At 37.2% G+C, this 21,101-nt stretch overlaps 2 protein-coding genes across 10 annotated transcripts in view; one reads left to right on the top strand and one right to left on the bottom strand.

Moving 5' to 3' along the window:
- LOC113540370 (uncharacterized) overlaps positions 1–21,101 on the bottom strand; it is a 54,956-nt gene that overhangs the window by 31,706 nt on the left and 2,149 nt on the right. For 8 of the 9 annotated variants that reach the window (XM_053233117.1, XM_053233119.1, XM_053233118.1 and 5 more), the window contains exon 1: positions 5,597–9,666. The exons of the other annotated variant lie outside the window; for it this stretch is intronic. In XM_053233117.1, coding sequence (XP_053089092.1) covers positions 6,554–7,657 — 1,104 coding nt within the window. In that variant the 5' untranslated portion in view covers positions 7,658–9,666 and the 3' untranslated portion in view covers positions 5,597–6,553. Of the gene's footprint in view, positions 1–5,596; positions 9,667–21,101 lie in introns of those variants that run through there. 9 annotated transcript variants of the gene reach the window in all.
- On the top strand, positions 12,214–18,373 carry trmt10b (tRNA methyltransferase 10B). The gene is made up of 9 exons (XM_053233125.1): positions 12,214–12,318; positions 12,580–12,745; positions 13,444–13,549; positions 14,092–14,216; positions 14,842–14,994; positions 15,408–15,486; positions 15,593–15,660; positions 16,583–16,706; positions 17,516–18,373. Exons 2-9 carry the CDS (start codon positions 12,593–12,595, stop codon positions 17,635–17,637), a joined length of 930 nt encoding a protein of 309 aa, XP_053089100.1. The 5' UTR covers positions 12,214–12,318; positions 12,580–12,592; the 3' UTR covers positions 17,638–18,373.

The following is a 21,101-nucleotide window of genomic DNA, read 5'->3' as shown; positions in this document are numbered from 1 at the left end:
ACGAGATGCATCGTCTGCTGGATTTTCTTTAGTGGGGACATACCTCCACTGCTGAAGTTGTGTAGCATCTGTATGTAAGACACTCTATTAGCGACAAATGTGTGAAAGCGTTTGTCCTCGTTTCTGATACAATTAAGAACAGTCGTGCTGTCAGTCCAAAAGACTGAATTTTCCAAAGGAAGTTGCAACTCCTTTTCCAGCATGATGTCAACTTTAACTGCCAATACAGCCAATGTTAGGTCCAAGCGAGGTACAGTCACTGGTTTTAATGGTGTTACTCTAGATTTGTCAAGTAGGAAAGCCACTTGTACCATGTTTAAACTGTTCTGCAACTTGAGGTATGAAACCGTGCCATATCCACTTTCGGATGCATCAGCAAAATGATGTAAACAAGCATGAGTGGGCAGTCCAAAATCCATGTGTTTAAAACATCTGTTCTCCTTGAACTCTACAACTCTGTGCAATTCAGATATCCAGTGTGCCCACTGCTTCTGGAGGACTAATGGGATAACCTCATCCTAGCCCAAATTTTGTCTGCACAACTCTTGCATAAGCACTTTAGCAGGCAGAATAAGTGGTGCTAGAAATCCCATAGGATCGTACACAGAGCTTACGACAGATAGAATGCCCCTTCTTGTGCATAGTCGATCTTTCACAGAAATCTTAAATTGAAAGTTATCAGTTTCTACATTCCACTGGAGACCTAAAGCTCTTTCGATGGGCAATTTGTCTCTATCCAGGTCTAACTGCTGAATCTCCTTAGCACGATATCTCTCAGTTATTATTGATGGTTTCAATTACTTCTGATGGAAAGTCTGCCTGATTGTCTTTCGCTGTCTGTCTTAAGGCATAACAAGCACAGCTAGGAGAAGATGCAGCCCCGAAGAGATGAACTGTCATCCTAAATGTAATGGGCTCTTTAGTTATTTCTCCACCAGGCCACCATAAGAATCGTAGAAAGTCCACATGTTCCTTGGCCACTTTGACTTGGTGGAACATCGCTTCCATGTCCGCCATGAGGGCTACTGGTTGTTGTCTGAATCTCATCAGTACACCTACCAGAAGATTGGTTAGATCAGGGCCTTGCAACAGTTTTTTTTTTTTTTTGAAGTGAAGTGAATTGTGGCCAAGTATGGTGAATTATCAGTGCTTTATTATTCATACACACTATTCTTTATATTACCATATATATATATATATATATATATATATATATATATATATATATATATATATACCAAAAGTATTCGGTCACCTGCCTTGACTCACATATGAACTTAAGTGCCATCCCATTCCTAACCCATAGGGTTCAATATGATGTCATTCCACCTTTTGCAGCTATTACAGCTTCAACTCTTCTGGGAAGGCTGTCCACAAGGTTGAGGAGTGTGTTTATAGGAATTTTCTGACCATTCTTCCAAAAGCGCATTGGTGAGGTCACACACTGATGTTGGTCGAGAAGGCCTGGCTCTCAGTCTCCGCTTTAATTCATCCCAAAGGTGTTCTATCGGGTTCAGGTCAGGACTCTGTGCAGGCCAGTCAAGTTCATCCACACCAGACTCTGTCATCCATGTCTTTATGGACCTTGCTTTGTGCACTGGTGCACAGTCATGTTGGAAGAGGAAGGGGCCCGCTCCAAACTGTTCCCACAAGGTTGGGAGCATGGAATTGTCCAAAATGTTTTGGTATCCTGAAGCATTCAAAGTTCCTTTCACTGGAACTAAGGGGCCAAGCCCAACTCCTGAAAAACAACCCCACACCATAATTCCTCCTCCACCAAATTTCACACTCGGCACAATGCAGTCCAAAATGTACCGTTCTCCTGGCAACCTCCAAACCCAGACTTGTCCATCAGATTGCCAGATGGAAAAGCGTGATTCATCACTCCAGAGAACGCGTCTCCACTGCTCTAGAGTCCAGTGGCGGCGTGCTTTACACCACTGCATCCGACGCTTTGCATTGCACTTGGTGATGTGTGGCTTGGATGCAGCTGCTCGGCCACGGAAACCCATTCCATGAAGCTCTCTGCGTACTGTACTTGGGCTAATCTGAAGGTCACATGAAGTTTGTAGCAATTGACTGTGAAGAAAGTCGACGACCTCTTTGCACTATGCGCTTCAGCATCCGCTGACCCCTCTCCGTCAGTTTACGTGGCCTACCACTTCGTGGCCGAGTTGCTGTTGTTCCCAAACTCTTCCATTTTGTTATGATAAAGCTGACAGTTGACTGTGGAATATTTAGGAGTGAGGAAATTTCACGACTGGATTTGTTGCACAGGTGGCATCCTATGACAGTTCCACGCTGGAATTCACTGAGCTCCTGAGAGCGGCCCATTCTTTCACAAATGTTTGTAAAAACAGTCTGCATGCCTAAGTGCTTGACTTTATACACCTGTGGCCAGGCCAAGTGATTAGGACACCTGATTCTGATCATTTGGATGGGTGACCGAATACTTTTGGTAATATAGTGTGTATATATATATAAATAAAAATAATAACCTTTATAAATATATATACATTTTTTTCCCGTTTAAGAAAGAAACAGTGCACCATGAGTGAGTTTGTTCAGAGAAAAAATCAGCCATGCACTCCACAAGAAGCAGCTGTTGTAACTGATGCCATCCTCAAAATGCTGGTCACTGACATGCGGCCACTGTCAGTGGTTGAAGACCAAGGTTTTAAAAGCATGATCAGCATACTCAATCCAGGATACACGCTAATTTCTAGAACACATTTTACTAAACTGATGGAGAGAAAGTACCAGGAGACATTCCAGAAGGTAAAAGGTGACATCAACAATAGTGAGAACAGAATTGCTTTAACTGCAGATATATGGACAAGGGTAGCCACTGAAGCCTAACTTGGCATTACATGCCACTACATAGGGGATGAGTGGAAGATGATGTCTGTCTGTCTTAAGCCTTTTGAATGTGCCACTGTGTTTATGAGTGGACAAGAATATATCACAATCTCTTCAGTGCCTGCACTTGTGAAAGGGCTGTTGAGGTCCACTGAGGGTGCAGCCTTTGATTCAGCTCCACTAAAGTCCTTCCAGGCCATTGCAAAAGAGCAGCTTCAAACTAGATGGAAGGACATTATTTTTGAGCAAGTACCAAACACAGTAATTCTCTCCTCTGCCCTGGATCCAAGGTTCCGAAGGATGAAATTTCTAACACCAGAACAAATGATAAATGTGCAGGCAAAACTGCAAACAGAGGTGCTTGATGTAAGAAGGGAGATGGTGCAGCAGAAATCATCCACTTCAACTGTGACTGCAGCTGATGAACCCTCAACATCTGGCTCTTACCTTGACTCACTCCTGGAGTCTGGAGGCAGCAGTGAGGAAGAGAATAAAGAGGAGCAAGCTGAAGAGAACATCACCAGCCAAGTCAGAAATGAGATCCAGGCTTACTTTGCTGAGAGGCCAATTGCCAAGGAGGAAAACCGTCTGGAGTGGTGGAGAGTTAATCACGCAAAATATCCCACCTTGGCAAAGCTTGCAAAATCCTACCTATGCATCCCAGGCACCTCAACTCCATCCGAGCGCCTCTTCTCTGCGGCAGGCAACATAGCTTACAAAAAGAGAGCCAGCCTCAGCCAGGTGGACGTGTTGACTTTTTTGCATTTCAATTCAAAGTTTATGGAAGATTGACTGTTTAAACAAACAGTGATGGTCTAGCACTTTGTAGTTCTACCTCTTTGAGAAACACAAACAGTTTGTGGTTTTGTTTTGTTCATTTATATAAAAAAAAGTTCTGCTGCCAAAATAACTGGACAAAATGTTGTGATAATGTGAAGTTTTACTTTGAAATTTACATTTGTAACACCCAGTGTGTGAATTTAATTTAAAATAAACAAAAAAGGTATTTTAAAAATTGTGGGGGTTTTTTTTAAATCCGATTAATCGAAAAATTAATCGTCCGATTAATCGATTATGAAAATAATCATTAGTTGCAACCCTACTCTCCATTGCTGTCTTAGCTTATAGGGTAACTTTGTTACAATAATTTTCATATTGCTAGACATGTTGAGTTCTTGCATGTAAAAAAGCGCACCCATAGTATTACAACAGGTACGTAAGAACAAAGCATAAGCCTGTAATCCTTGTACATCCTCAGACTTTAAGGCAGGCCAGTTTAACACCTTCTCCAAACAGGCAGTAGATACCTGGAATTCATTACCAAAATGTTCCTTTAATAATCTTTTGGCCAATGCATAGCCTCTGGAGGGGGTAAGTGCTGACAACTTTTTACCAAGTCCTTTGGCTGGCCACTTGTAAACTGCTCGAGGAAATACAAACAATCTATTTCATTGGTAGTTTTTTCTTCAGTGCCATGTTCAAATGCTCTGATGAAGGGAATGTATTGCAATGGATCTCCATTAAAGATCGGAATCTCTCATTTAGGTAAAATACGAGGATGTTCTTGCTGCTGAATGAGATATGTTGTTAATTCCTCCTGTCTTTTCAAAACTTCCAGCAAGGGATCAAACTGAGAGGTAACATTTGTTTCCTTGGTTCTGATCTAATATAGCATGTGATGCGGTAGCACCAACTACTCCAGCTGTATTTGTCGACAATGAATTCAATGTCACATATTCATTTGCAGTAGGATTCAAACCCCTGGGCCACGCAGAATCAGAATTAAGGTTATGACTCACATTGATCTTTCTTTGATCACTCTGTTTTCCCTTTGAACTTCAACTTCCATTATGTGAACATTTGCTGTGATTATCAGAAGCTTGTAACACAGCAATCTTTGCAGTAGAAGCTGCTATTTCAGCATCCAATTGCAACTGTTCCTTTTTCCGTCTTAATTCCTCCTCCTGAGCTTCAATAGCATGTTTGGCTTTTAATGCAGCAACGCGTGCCATAAGTGCAGCTTTCTCCACCATTGCTTGTACATGCGCTGATGAAACAGATCCACTTCTACCACTGCGTGAGCTATGTTTGTTGCTTTTGGAGGAAGCTAAAGACACATTTGAAATGCTGTCTCCAGGACCTACGTCATTATTTATATCATCCACTACAGAAATTATGACTTGGCGATGTGTCTGATAACCACTTATTTACACGTTCAGTGAACTCATTGACTGGTATCATCTTTGCTTTGAACCATATTTCATGTTTTTCAACTTCCTGGACAGGTCAAAAAAAACCAGTAATGTCTCATGGGCCTCTTTAGCCTCTGTACACACTACTTTAAAGTCTTCAGAGACCTTGCAAATCTCAGGTTCATATTCTCTGGCATCACACATTAACCTGTTACCAGCCTCTATTAGTTTCTGAGCCTTTTTAAACTTTGCCTTTCTTAAGTTTTGCATAGTATCAACCTTTTCCAATAAAGCTTTGGGTGTTAACAGTTCTTTTCCCTTTTACAGACTCAGTATCAACATTTAGCAAGCTTTGAATTGACTCAGTAAACCCTTCAGCATTCATACACTTTTCATCTTCCATTTTGCAAACAATTGTGAACAAACATACAATTCATATACATAAGCAATGTCTATTCAGCAACCAATGCACTGGAATTACGCTTTAAACCCAGTTGTGTGCACACGTAATTTGAAATGGCCATTTTAATGTACAACAAACATACCTATAATCCAGTCGAGGGACCAGGCCTGATTCAGCAGAGCGCGCAGAGTAAATCCAACAACAAATCCTCCAAACGGGAAGAAATATAATGCAAAACGAATCCACCAAGTCAAATAAAGCCACTGATTAAATCCAGAGACGTGTGACAAAATGATGTCCTCACGTGCAGCAACACGTAATCTTTCTCCAAATGTCCATGTCCTTTATCCATCCTTCTGTCCGGCGAAACAAATGCGTTGACTTTTACTCCAGCGATGAATCAAGCGATGTCCCAGCAACACACATTTCCACATGCATCCAACAGGAACAATCCACAATTACCGTCACATTTCCGCGACGAAGCCTCCATGCTCGCTACTTAGTGAAGCACAGTTTTTGACTTTATGTAGCAGCTTTCCATTAAACTGCTGGTATTGGTAATAGAAGAGAGCAAGTAGTTGATGTGTAAAAATTAGAGTCTATGCAAACAGATGTAAGATGCAAATAGTCTCTTTCTTTATTGTGCTTCAGTGAATAAACATTGCTTCAGTTAGCTTCCTGTGTTGTCATTTTGTTTGGCTCACAAAAAGTCCACACAAAACTCCATACCTTGTAGATACAGCATACTGTTCAACACGGTCCAACACATAATCCAAAAAGCCTGTTTAACATAATGAAGCACGACCTAAAACGGTCAAAAACTGTGTGCTTCCCCACTACCAATACACACACCTGTTGTCGCCTCCTCTTCTTCTTCTTGGTGTTTTAATGGCGGGTGGCATACAAGTTTTAGGTGCATTAGCGTCACCTTCTGATTAGGAGTGTGGGTCAGGATCATAGTTTACCCCTGAAATCTCTATATTCTATTATATAATCCCGTGTCCTTTAAATACCGCATTAAAATTGAAAGTTTTTATCCCCTGATTTACTCCCCAAAATGTTTATCAACTCAAACCTCTCTTTATTTTCCTTGAGGTCATCAATCAGTATCTTTCCTTCCTTGCCATACCTTGGACATTTCATTATAACGTTCTACATTTTCCTCTTGATTACAATATTCACATTTTCCAGTTTCATGTCTCCCCATTCTCTTCAAACTGCTATTAAGAGCAGTATGCCTTGAGACTATAGTTTCCTCATGTCTATTTCTTCCTACTATTCTATATTTACCAACAATTCTTTGAATGCTATAAAACCATCTCCCTGTTCTTTCTTCTTCCCAAAATTTCTGCCATCTATTCTTCACATGTTGTTTGATTAAACACTTCATTTCACTCTTACCATATTTAATCTGCATATCTATGTCTACTTTCTTTGTTGCTTCTTTTGCATATTCGTCTGCCAACTCATTTCCTTTTACTCCCACATGCGCTGGTATCCAACAGAAAGCTACACATATTCCCATCATCTGGATCCTGTATATTGTTTGAAGAATCTCAATCATTATATCTGCTCTGCTCTCTGAATGACATGTTTTAATTGTAATTAAAGATGAACTTGAATCAGAACATATGAGTGTCCGCATTGGCTTATTTTCCTCCACCCATTGCAATGCCAGTAAAATTGCAATCATTTCACCAGTATATATTGACAGACAATCTGTGATTCTTTTACTGACTTTGACATTAAATTCTGGGATATTGAATGCCACACCTACTTTGTCTTCCATATTTTTCAATGCATCAGAATATATTTGAACATAGCCATAATAATTTTCATGAATGTACTTATGTGTTATTTGAGCATTTGATTTTAACTCATCCTTATTTTCCTTACTTAACAATGTCATATCTACCGTAGGTTGAGATATTATCCACAGAGGGATTGTTGACCATGCAACTGTAGGACTTATTGGAGTTTCACCAATTTCCATTTCTTTTACCACTCTAGGCACTTCCCATCCAAAAGTTTTGATTTCTTTCTTTCCTTTTTCCCAGAAAGGTTTTAGAACTACCCTAGCTGGGTGTTCTTGACTATGTCCTATTATATTGACCCAATATCTTAGTGACAGTTCAATTCTTCTAAGATCTAAAGGCATTTCTTCCATTTCAACCTGCAAGGCTGCAGTTGGTGTAGATCTCATCGCCCCCGTACATAATCTTAATGCCTTGTACTGAACTTTATCCACCTCTTTTAACACAGTATTAGCAGCAGATTGATACACTATATATCAAACCCGTATATATACTTCTCTCAGCCCCCCATTCTTTCCCCACTAAACATCTCATAACATTCATTACCTTTTTACATTTAGCAACAATTTTTTGAATGTATATTTTAAACGTGAGTTTCTCATCAAATCATATACCCAGAAATTTAAAACACGATACTCTGTCTATTTCTTGACCATATAATTCCAATTTTACCTCTTTACTAATTCTACATTTTAAAAAGAATAAAGTTTTTGTTTTTTCAACAGAGAATCTAAAACCCCACTTATATGACCACCTTTCTACTTCTGTGATTGCTTCTTGCACTTTTCTTACCATAAACTCTATATTCCTCCCTCGTTTCCAGATTGCACCATCATCTGCATAAAGAGAAATTCCTATCCCTTTTTCAATACTTAAAAACACATCATTAATCATAATAGAGAATAATAAAGGACTAATTATACTTCCTTGTGGTGTTCCATTTTCTACATTTATTATCTCTGAAAATTCTTTCCCAATCTTTATTTGAATAGATCTTCCAAACTTCCAATCCATCTTATCATTTTTCCTTTAACTCCTGCTTTTCTCAATTTAATTATTAACCCTTCTTTCCACATCATATCATAAGCTTTCTCGATGTCAAAAAATACTGCCACTACACTTTCTCTATTAGCCTGAGCTCTTCGTATATTACATGTTCCAGACATACTGTAGGGTCCATAGTACATCTACCTTTTCTAAATCCACTTTGATAATTACAAATATTCCCTTTAGTTTCCATAAAATATGTTAATCTCTGGTTTATATTTTTTTCCATTACCTTACATAAGTGTGAAGTAAGAGAAATTGGCCTGTAATCACTTGACCTTTTACCTTCTTTCCCAGCTTTAGGTATTGGGATTACTACAGCTTCTTTCCAGCAACAAGGTAGTTGTCCCTTTTCCCATACCTTATTATATAACTCTAAAAGTATACTTTTTGATTCTCCCTTCTTTGCTGATATTATCCGAGCTATGGATTTTGACAAATGTTTTCATAATCATTTCCACGTTCTCCTTCTCTGTCACCGCTGTGCCTTCATTATTTATTAATGTAGGATATCTAAACTCTCTCCTAATTCCATTCATTTTGCTTATCATACCCCATACTTTATAAATATCTCTTTCTCCAATATTCCCTTTTTGCTGTTTTAATAGTTCTTCTTACCTTTGCCTGCATCTTTTTAAACTTGATTAAATCTTCAAAATTGTGTGTTCTTTGAAGTATTTTAAAAACTTTGTTCCTTTCTTTTATTACTTTCCCACATTCTTCCGTCCACCATGGGACAATCTTTTTTCTCCTATTCCCTAAACTTCCTGGAATTGATTGTTTTGCTGCTTCTATTATAACTCCACTAACTACTCAATTTAATTCCTCTATTTCCTCATCAACATTAATTACTCCCATCATTTCATCACTTATCTCCCTGAATTTCACCCAATCTGCTTTACTAAATACCCATCTTTCTGACCCATTTGATTCATTTATTTCGTTTCTTTACCTACTTCTATAAAAATTGGATAATGATCGCTTCCTAACATACTATCTTTATTAATTTCCCACCAACATAACCCTGCTATAGCTTCCGATACAACTGTAAATCAACTGCCGTTTCCTTCCCATTTACCACATTTATTCTAGTACCGTCTCCATTGTTTACACATACTAAATTTTTTAGTTCCATTAATTCCTCTATTACTTCCCCATTTGAATCATTATAACTATCCCACAACATATTATGCCCATTAAAATCTCCACAACAAATAACCTTACCCTCTAAATTTATTGCAAGTTCCTCTAAGTTTTCCAATGTTAATTTCTTACAAGGATTATAATAATTTACTATTTTAATATTTCCTTCATTTGTCCAAACTTCTATTATTATAAATTCCAATTCATTTCCTTTTACCATTACATTATAATGCACATTCTGTTTGATACCCCCCCCCCCCCCCCAACCCTAACCCTAACCCCCCCAGTCTCTATCTCTCCTAACACTATCATAACCTGCTATTATAAAGTTTCAACCAAGTTTCTTGGATGTAAATTATGTCTGGTTTTATTTCTAAGTCATTAATAAAACTTTTGAATTTCTGTCCATTTGCCAATAGACTTCTTGCATTCCATTGAATTATATACATTTACTCTATCCAATTTGGCTTGAAGACTTCCCTTCCGACTCAAGTCTTCTGGTAATTTGTTCCCAAGAGAGGTTTTTCTCAGAATTTCTCAGCACCTTCTGTAATAACTTTAATCTCCTCTGTTTTATGTTTTACCTGATCAGTACAATTTATAACATATGCTATGAACAAAATAAAATTTTCTATGTTCACTGATACCTCTTTTGGGTTTCTCCCATTATCCAGGGTTCTTACATCCTTGGCTGTCCTTTGTTTTTCCTTCTCGAACTTTTTTAACTGCCTCTGCATAACTTATATTATTCTTTGTTTTAATTTGTTGGACCTCCACCACTCTTTTCCTTACCTCACACCCTCCATATGTTACACTATGCTCTCCACCACAGTTACAACACGCTGCCTTCACATTTTCCCTACATTCCTCATACCTATGCTCTCCCCCACATTTGGCACATCTTTGTTTTCCTCTGCACACTGCAGCAATAAGTCCAAATCTCTGACATTTGTAACACCTAAGAGGTGGTGGAACATATTCTCTGCCATAGTAGCTCATGTATCCTGTTTTAACCCTTTCTGGAAGTTTTTCATCTTGAAAGTCAATTAACACAGACAAACTGGCAATTCGTTTTCCATTTACTGTTTTATTTAATCTCCTCACATTCGTCACTATTCCTCCTAGAATATTCTTTTTGATGTTGTCCAAATCCTCTTCGACTGGAATACCCCATATTACTCCCCGTGTCCCCGTTTTCCCATTACTTTTTTATCCACTACAGTCTTCTTGCATACACTTCCAATAAGTAACGCTTTATTCCTTTGTTCCTCTGTCTTACATTTGATCAATATATTCCCGTCATAAAGGACTTTTGCCATTTCTATCTCTCCCAACTTCTTTTTTAACTCTTTGGTAAGTGCAATTGGACTTAAACCTGTGTGTTCATCTTCTTTCCTCACTACAAGTATTATCTTAAATTCTTCCCTTTCCAATTCTCTCCCAATCGTCCACTCATTTTCCTCAAAATTACTTTCTTCCAAACCCCCTTTTTTTTACCTGTTATTTATGTGTCTATGCCCTCCTTCCCGACTTCTTCCTATATCCCGCTCTTTTTCACCCCCTACCGCCATCCATTCTTCACTATTCATGTCATCTTCCTCATACCAGGATCCCTCTCTCCTGACCCATTCACTAACCAGTTCATGCCTTCCTTGGCTGTCCGAATTTGCGGACTCGATCTTCCCCTCCTCCGCCATCAACCCACCTGTTGTCTCATTATCCAATTGCCCTGATGTATCATGGGTATTCTATACCAGAGTGCCACCCAATGGACAAATATATAACTACAACAAAAATGGCTTGAACAAAGATTAATAAATGCTGTTGAAGTATTGTTCATTCATACTAAAGTAGTTAACTAATGTTAACTAATGAAACGTTATTGTTAAGTGTTTCCAAAACATTGTTCAAATTGTTACTGCAATAATTGTTACTTTAGTTATTTTGGAATAAATGTAAACACTATGAAATGTATAATTAGTATTAAAAATATTAAATAAAATTTAAAAAAATAATAAAATACAAAATAGAATTATATTTGTTCTCTGTTTTTTATGTAATGTTTATATATATATATATATATATATATATCTATATATCTATATCTATCTATCTATCTATATATATATATATATATATATATATATATATATATATATATATATATATATACTGCCTCCTCATTTTAAAACACCACCGCACGCCACTGGATTATATGTAATTAAAATATACCAAATAGCCCGTAATATTAAAGTGGGGAATTAATATAGTTTGCAAAATTACGTACAACTAAATATCATTAAAGTTGTGATTACATAAATATTCATCCCCATGTGTGTGTGTGTGTGTGTGTGTGTGTGTGTGTGTGTGTGTGTGTGTGTGTGTGTGTGTGTGTTATTAGCACATTTTGTCAGATTTGTTTGTAGAGTATGGTCCTGAGTTTATTGCTCTATTTGCCCTCTAGTGGAATAACAGAGAATAGCTTTTTCCATATCTTTCAGTTTAATTACATTCCACAAAACGATTTTAATTTAAAACAGGGGTTCTAAATATATTTGTTGCAGCGGAACTGAACCTTTATCGGGTTATATGGCCATCTGGGTGACATTCCTGCTTTAGACAGACAAAGCAGGACAGTTTAGAGTTTGTAAAAATTTACCAATAAATGTGATCTCAGCTTTATTATTATTATTATTATTATTATTATTATTATTATTATTATTATTATGTGATAGCTTTTAATGGAAGGCTTAAGCGCACCGTTACGTCATCAACGCGCGACAAAGCTACGCAACAGCCGAGAGTTATCATGTGCGCGAGGAGAAGGATGCAGCTTATTTGAAACGAGTCGTGCTAACTGGTAATTTTGGTGCTTTTTAAAACTATTCTGGGGACTTTTTCAGTTCTTTCCTACATAAATACATATATATGTATGTATGTATGTATGTATGTAGGAAAGATATATTCACATTACACACACACACACATATATATATATATATATATATATATATATATATATATATATATATGAGAGAGAGAGAGAGAAAGTTATTTGAGCTATATATCTAGTTATAAAGTCATTTATATAACTTTCTGTCATTCTGTATTTGTGAAAAAGATGCATCTTGGAAATGAGTGAAACTGTGGAAATAGTTGAGAAACAGAAGTCAAGCTTTGAAGACCGACTTCTAAATGATGAATCTGTGTCTGGCATGATGGAGTTTCTCAGCATTGATGTGGATCTGAGCTCCAGCGCATCAAACAGAGAGGAAACATTATGCTCTGTAAGCGAGATCACGTCACTCACGACGGTCTTTTTTAATTTACTGCTCACAGTAATGTTTGGATTGCCTCAGTGTGTTGGTGCATGTTTACAGCTTTATATGCCCCCTTTTCTGAAAGCAGTATGTCATTATGGGTATGTGGATGGATAGGTGGTTGACCAAGTGGCAATACATAATGACATAAGCTCCAGTGACACTCATGGATATTGTACAGTTTTATCACATTTATTTCCTTGTCACTTTACTTGAGGCCGGTGAGTCAACAAACTACCCACAGAAACAGTCACCTAGAACATCTTAGATTGCTCTTATGTCAATATAATGTCAGTATTGCAAGGGTTCACATCTATAATCATGCATTATAGACATAATTTGTGCAGCCCCAAGACATTATTTCTGGGTTTGCTTTCTAACCTAAACAATGACCACATTCACAGATAAACCTGTTGCTGCAATAAAAGTGAAGCTGCAGTTAGACAACAATGTACCAATTTCTTCTGTCACTCACACACTATTGAAACATTGTGATTGTCCTGTTAAAACAAAGCCCATGTTGTCAATGTGTAAGTAGGCACTGAGTATAACGAGTGAATAATCAAGATTATTACTTTCTTTAAAATGTTAATATGTTTTAGCCATTCCTGCCTGATTAGAGAAATGTATGAGTTCTGTGCATCTTTCATATGTTGATTGCACAGAAGAATGTGATGCGAAAACAGCGGAACTGGGAGAGGAGATTGGAGGCAAAAAAGAGCAAGAGGAAAGAGGAAAAACAGAGAAGGAAACAGAACCAACAAGATAAAGGTGGCTTCCTTACTTCCTTATGGAGAGGTTTTGTGAGCATGGATAAAGAATGGTCAGGAGTTAAAGATCATTGTATTTAACAGCTGATCATGGTTGCAATAAACCTTCACAAAGTCATGATTAATTAATTTGCATCAATTACTATTTATTTAAATGATGTTGCACACTTTTACAGAACTAGATTTTTATAGTGTGTTAATATGTAACGTTCAGTTAATGGGAAATATTTGCTTACTTATATATGTTTGTTTTTTGCAAATCACCATACAGCTGGTAAATGAGAACACTCCATGTAGTGTTATGTAAAGATAAAGCACTGGGGTCAGTTTGTTGTGATGGGGTTTTTATAGCATCCAATCATTTCAGCAATGTTCAGCAAAAATTTGTCTCTCTATTGCTTCACATTAATTTTCTTTTTATTCCTATACTATAAATTGCCACTTATTTCATTCTTTCTGCATTACTGTGATGTAACTTATTTTCTTCTCACAAGTGCTGAATGTATTTTTTAATATAACATTTTTGCTCTGGGTCTCTTGTAGATGTTGTGTCTCAGTTTAGTAAACGTGTGACCAAGGCTATCACAAGAGAGCGTCTGGAGGAGGCGAGAGCAGCTGGACCAAGACTGTGTGTGGATCTGAGCATGAGCGACTGCATGTCACACAAAGTGAGAGACTCTCTGTTAAGTCTGAATAAGTGCTACATAACAGGAAATGTATACTAACTTCAGTTATTAAGAGAGATTTCTTAAGTACTATTTGGACGGGATACGACTTCTGGACTTCGGGATACGAAGTCTGATGTTACAGTTGATCAGTAGTAGATAACATGCCTGTAGCCTGTATATAGGCTATACCTGTGCTAATAAGACCCAGAAGCATTGCTTCTCTGACAAGTCCTGTGAAATGCCATCAATATTTTATTGTCCTGCATTTTAAACTGACAGTACCCCTGTCAGGTCCTAAAGTGTCTCCACACCGAACAAAAAAAAAAAAGGATGAAACCCTTTATTTCCCATAGGATATAAATGAATATTTACTAACATGGCAGATCAGATGGGATATATATAACTTGGGGTCATTTATATGTGTGCATTTTTAGAAGGAAAAATTTGACATAATCTTTGCAGACACAGGAAAGTGCAGTCTGTAAAATTCCTCATGTGATGGGTTCAGATTGGAGAATTGTTTTCCCATTTTGATAAATGAATCAGAAAGAATGACAGTCTATTTGAGCTTAATGTGTCTGCTTTATTCTTTTATTCTATTTGTACTCTTCTTTTTTGCTCCAAGGAAATCAGTCGTCTCGCCAGTCAAATAAGACGTCTCTATGGGTCCAATAAGAAAGCCACGCAGCCGTTTCACCTCTTCCTCACAGACATGAAAGAAGACAGTCTGCTTTATAAAGAATGCATCAGAATGAATGAAGGCTTTCTTAACTACTTGGTCAGTACAGAATTAATGGAGCTTGAAAAAGAGCTGCACAGTATACAGTATATACAGATTGTTAATCATACTGTTGGCCTTTGCATTACTGATATCACAGTCTGAAATATGCCTTCTAACAGGCCACAGATTATTTTAGTGAGCACTGTAACTAGTCTTGCAGGTTTCAGACAACTTTTTCTGTGTGTGGTTTATTAATTTGTGGTATTGACATGATTTCTAAATTAAATTTCAAAATTATTTCCAATTAACGCAGGCCGGTTGTTAACTGTTTAAATATTTTAATACATTGAAAGACAACTTATAATGTTGTAATTGAAATGTGCTTTTGTTGTCTATTACATGTTACATATCCCATCAGTAGCGTGGCTGAAAACATAATATTTGACTAACTGACACTTTGCATTGAGCAGATTGATATCACTGCGGAGAGTTGGATTGATCTCTTTCCTTGTGAGGATGTAATTTATTTAACTCCAGATGCGAGTGAAGGTTAGCGATTTTCATTGAATTTCATTAAATTACTGATTTGCTGCCAATATGTTTGCCTGACACAACAAACATCAAAGCAGTTTGACATATTTCTTTCACATTTCAGCTTTAGAGGAAGTAAATGGAGACAAGGTCTACATTCTTGGAGGCCTGGTAGATGAGAGCATTCAAAAGGTTGGTGCTATATTGTTTGGCGGGGTCACACTTTATTTAGTGATGGTAACTCCGATTCATTCAGCAAAGACAATGTTAATCGGTTACTCTGACCTGAACCGCAGTGCAAACTGACAGCTCAGCTGAAAGAGCACTGTATTACATTCCACTATTTGGCAGTGCTGATAATTTATGTCTGCTTCATAAATTAGATATGTGATGATTTATAAAGGCATAGAAATAACAGATAAATAAAATTTGCCTATTTGTTCATGTCATTCATCAGCCGCTGCTCTTAGGTTCTATATATTGCTTATAGGCCACACTGATCAGCCTAGAAGTTTTTGACCAAAAGTTTTTTTTGTTTGTTTTTTTTTTAAAGCATTAATCATTTACAAATTATAGTGATTGACAATGTATACCAGTCTTTCACTGGGTTTAATGTGCTTGGAAAGCTTGTCTGGGAAAGTAAAAATATAATTATTTGCATACATTTAAAAAAAAAAAAAAAAAACAAATAAAGGAAATTTGCACTGCAGTAATGCCTTCGGTTAGAACAAGTGTTGTCTTTTTCAAGGCAAAAATAGTAAAGTTAAACATTCATTTTGAAGACATACCTCACTCAAGATGCTATTAAAAGTACACAAACTGCAGGCAATCGGGGCAGGTTTTAGTCGGAAAACCTGTGGACGGGGCATAGTTTGTGCTTGTGCTCATTGCAGTTTACTACTAAGATTTTAAAAGACTTTTTCTAAATGTGTATTCTTGTTAGACATCACATCTGACCCTGAGACTAACCTTTTATCAAACTGTGACAAATGTATTGATGGTAAATTTGTTATTCAGGGTGTTTCAGTATTATTCAGCTGGCTTGTGTGAGTAAGAATTTACTATGTATTTGTAATATGTTGGTTTTGGTTACTGAGTGTTGGGTTTCTAACAGAAACGGAGCTACACCAGGGCAAAAGAGCTCAGCGTGCAGATGGCGAGGCTGCCCATTGATGAGTACATGATGAAAAGACCAAACCCCAAGAATTTTCACTCAAAAATCCTAGCCATCAACCAAGGTGAGCTCACCTGTCTTCTCTCCCTCCTGGTGCTACCAAACTCATTAAAATGTCTGTGATTTGTCTTTAAGACATGGTGTCCAGACCTTTTTTGTTGGGAATCAGATGGATGCATTTATTATTTGTGTAAAAAGATAGATTAGGCCATGACTAATATTAAAAAAAAAAAAAAACAATAGACCTACTTAATTGGTGACTTTACATTGCGTTTTAAGTCACGTGAACAACTTAATAAGATGGGGTTAAGTGGTTTCTGCTGTACATCTGAACAGTTTTATCTAAATATAGATTTTACAGGCTCACTGGTTATATTTCTTCATTACAACAATCGATTCCTAGCAGACTGAACGCACACTTTTATACTCAGTGGAAATTTTTTATTTTTGTGACACCCAGTGAACTTCCCTTTTTTTTTTTTCTTTTCTTTTTTTTACTGTCTTAATATTGGGCCAATAACTGAACTTGTAAAACAGACTGTAGGCCATTTAAAATGCTTGTACACCTCTGGTTCTGCACCACATTACATGGAGGCTCACAATGGCCTTGCTAACAGCTTACTAACACATTATACACTGCCTTTATCTTCTACTGTACACAGAAGATAAGAAAAAGGAAAAAATAAATAAAAAGTTTCCTGGTTTAAACAGTGTGTGTTGCTGTCACGTAAAACTCAATCTAAAAACGGATCAGCTGTGAGAACTGAAGAGAGAGGTATGATGCCATTAGAGTTATAGCTGTGTAACAAGTGTAACTATCTAATATGAGTTTTGAATGTCTTTTCACTGGTAAGAATTTGTTGTGTTTTATAGTATTTGAAATCCTGCTGACTTATCGTGACACTGGAAGCTGGAGCAAAGCCCTCAGTGCTGGAGTTCCCACAGGAAAGGGATACATCGTGTCTTCTGAAGTAGAGTTGGATTTACCATTATGACCAATAACACGTATACCAGCACAACAACCTCAGGATGCCAATTTAAACAGAAATCTCACAGGCCTTCGAGAGAGAATTGAGAAGTGATTCTGCACTGATCTGCTCAGCACTAACCAAGTGTAAAAGCACTGACCAGATTAAGATATTAACACAGTTGTGACTGCTGTTCTTCTGTGAACCCTGTTGTCACTAAGCATGACATCCTTCGGTTTTTGAATTTCTGTCTTAAACAATCATTTTAATTATCATAAATGATGGAATAAACTTAGACAATTACTCAATTCAGATGCTATTAGTTTGCTCTTAGAACTGCAGCTTTTCCCCAGGATATAATCTATTTTAATGATTGTTTAATTTATAGTATTTATCTAAAACACACTAATCTTTCCATTTTTTTCAGCTATTCATAATGATTTCATGGTAAATGCATTTTCCATATCAGTATGTTGTTTTTTGGTTTCTTGCACTGAATCTTTATAGCCATATTTATTTATAGGTAGCCAGTTAGCAAATTACTGTAATGTCTGGAAAGCTGGACAGAAACCATTCCTATTCATGGCCACTAGATGGCGCGCTATACAACTATGTGACTCAGCAGTTTCTTTCCATCACTTATGTTGTCTTACAATATGCAGCAGGCAGAGATTAACAGAATAAAATACATTTATAGTTTTTTTATGGGTTATGTGAGTGTATGACTATTTCAAATAAAAACATTTAACTAATCAAAAAGAAAGCATTATCTAATTTGAAATAAAGGTTTGGATCGATAAACTTGTTTTTGGATGGAAGGCACACAATTTAACTAAACTGAACCGCAGGAAATAAGGAACTTTAATACCTTAATATTATACAGTAAAGCTGTACAGTATATGTGCATAGTTACATGTAGGTCTAATTATACCAATTATGCCACCTTTATTTCTTTAAAAGGCAAACATCATGTGAACGTTACGCTTTAATTTGTGGTGTCCTAACTTTGAAATCACTAAACAACAGGAAAAAATGAACAGGATTCTAACATGTCTGTGTTTTAAACGAAAACAGACTGGTAGCTGGAATCATAGGTATAGACAACAGATTAGAAATTAGATACAATATCCCGGAAACGGTGCGAGCGAGAGAGACACATGTAGTGATATAAGCCGCGTCTCATTTCGGAGGCTTTGTATATTGCAAAGTTTTGAATTGCAACAGAATGAGCCTCCTCTGATGATTGGTCTCATATGTGCTAAATAGACCAATCAGTTGTCTCTGTGGGCGGGCACACAGTCAACCTCTCCCTCTCTCCATCTCCTGTCAGTTCAGACTTCCAGAGTTCTGCGTCTGCAGCCGCGATGGCGTCTGCTGTCCGAGAAGAGTGTCCGAGAAAAAGACAATATAAAACTCACTTTACTCCAGACTACACTAAGGCTAATAGGGGTAAAAAATAATGACAGTGTTGCTCGCTGCGCTGTTTGCAACAGTGACTTTTCTGTTGCCCATGGTGAGTTAAATGACTGTAAAAGTCATGTTGAGGTGAGTTCAGGTCTGTTTATTAGCAGAGCTAGCATTATTGAAACTAGCTGATTACCTGCAGGTTTACTTATGTTCTACAACGTGATGAGGCCAAACTCTCTGCACACTTGTTTAAAACTGTAATTAAATAAATTAATAAAAACAATATCGTGAGTAGCCTGATAAAAATATAAGTACATATTTTCATGCGTAACTGGGTTCACACGGGAATTCTCTGGATTGTCCTTGTGCCCCTCTCCTACACCGGACACTCAACTTTTCACCAATCGGGAAGTGGCAGCCTATATCAAAATTTCTAAACATTACATTTTTTTTAGCTTACATGAATAGCATGATCCATCATCCAGCTCAGTCTCTCCCTCACAGACCCACGCTGCACTTTGCTAGTGTCGCTCTTTAAAGGGGATCGCGCCCGCTCTCAGTGGAGCTGCTGTGAGGCTTTCCAGGGCTTCCATTTATTTTAGCCATTTGAGACAAAAAGTACTGAAGTAATGAATGTGTACATGTGTGTACTGTGAATAATTAAAACGTGCTATATTTGTCTCATTAATTTCAAGAGAGAGAATAAAGAGGCTGGTGAGGGAACGAGCGTTTATAGCTGCTATAACGTACGTGACAACAGGAACTCACTTGTTTAATTACATGTAACTATAAATGGAAAATAGTATGATGAGTTGTTTAATAAATAAAATATTGTAATTGTTGGTAAGTTGCTGTGGTGTAAGAGGAATAAAACACTTGGGCACATGATGTTATAGGAAAATAATCAACTTTGGGGTGCTAACAGTTTTAATAATCACTGGTTCTGAGAACTGGTTTAAATACTTTTTGTATGTAAATGAATGTTTCTAGTAGATCAATAAGCATTTTTTTAGGGAAAGGTTTTAAAAATGCTAACTTGGTCATGTGTCACGTGATTAGTAAAATTCTCAGGGATTCCGAGATTTATTAACGGTGTGATCATCTTATTTAAATAATTTAAATAATCTATTAATCTATTAATTAATAATTTAAATAATCTATTAAATAAAAACAAAGCAGTATTAGCAGCTGTGGTAGTTACAACATCCTGCTATCAGCTAACATGTTTAGTTCTGTATGGGGTTTAATATAAATATACTTATTATTACTTAATCAAAAGTGTCATAGAACCTTGGGAGACATGGGTGGGGGGAGTCGGGGAGTGGGTGGTTGGGCATTTGGTGCTACCTCCCTGAAATGAGTTTTTGCAGGGTGGGATGTCTGTGTTGATCATGTTAATTGCGATTGTCAGTGATCACGTTGATCTTGTTGATCACTATTATCGTTGATCATGTTGATCGCGATTGTCAGTGATCGTAATGATCATGTTGATCTTGTTGATCACTGTTATCAGTGATCATATTGATTGCGATTGTCAGTGATCATGCTGATCATATTGATTGTGAATGTCAGTGATCATGCTGATCATATTGATTGCTAATTGTCAGTGATCATGTTGATTGTGTTGATCGTGATTTTCAATTTGCTTTGAGTTTGCTTTGAACTTATGCCTGTGTGTCCTTCTGCTGGTTCACCGTGAGGCTACTAGATAAAAAATGTTATGGAGTAATTCAAGGTCTTCATAGCACATGGCTCCTTTCTCAATAACATTTTGCTCATTAAACCCAAACACACAGCCTTAAAGTAGAGATAATAACAGTTTTGATTCAAACCAGGTTTGTTCTTCGTCATCTTGGTCATCCTCCTGCTCATGCATGAGCACAAGTTGAGACTCTCACGAATATTCGTAGTGGTGTTATAGGCTGTACCACTCTTGACTGACTGATGTTGATCTTGTTGATCGTGATTGTCAGTGATCATGCTGATCACGATGATTGCAATTGTCATAATACATGATACATGCGTTGTCTAGACTCAGTAGTTGTGACATCATACACCCTGACACAAGGTCGTTACTGAACGTT

This window comes from Pangasianodon hypophthalmus, chromosome 4 (genome assembly GCF_027358585.1).
Source record: "Pangasianodon hypophthalmus isolate fPanHyp1 chromosome 4, fPanHyp1.pri, whole genome shotgun sequence".
Classification (NCBI taxonomy): domain Eukaryota; kingdom Metazoa; phylum Chordata; class Actinopteri; order Siluriformes; family Pangasiidae; genus Pangasianodon; species Pangasianodon hypophthalmus.
The sequence above is the reverse complement of the archived record's forward strand: the minus strand, read 5'-3'. Positions and strand labels throughout refer to the sequence as shown.

Coding starts and splice junctions, on each gene's coding strand:
- trmt10b (XM_053233125.1), top strand. CDS start 12,593: ATGAGTGAAACTGTGGAAATAGTTGAGAAACAGAAGTCAAGCTTTGAA. Junction 12,746..13,443: donor GAGAGGAAACATTATGCTCT/GTAAGCGAGATC, acceptor TTGATTGCACAG/AAGAATGTGATGCGAAAACA. Junction 13,550..14,091: donor ACAGAACCAACAAGATAAAG/GTGGCTTCCTTA, acceptor GGTCTCTTGTAG/ATGTTGTGTCTCAGTTTAGT.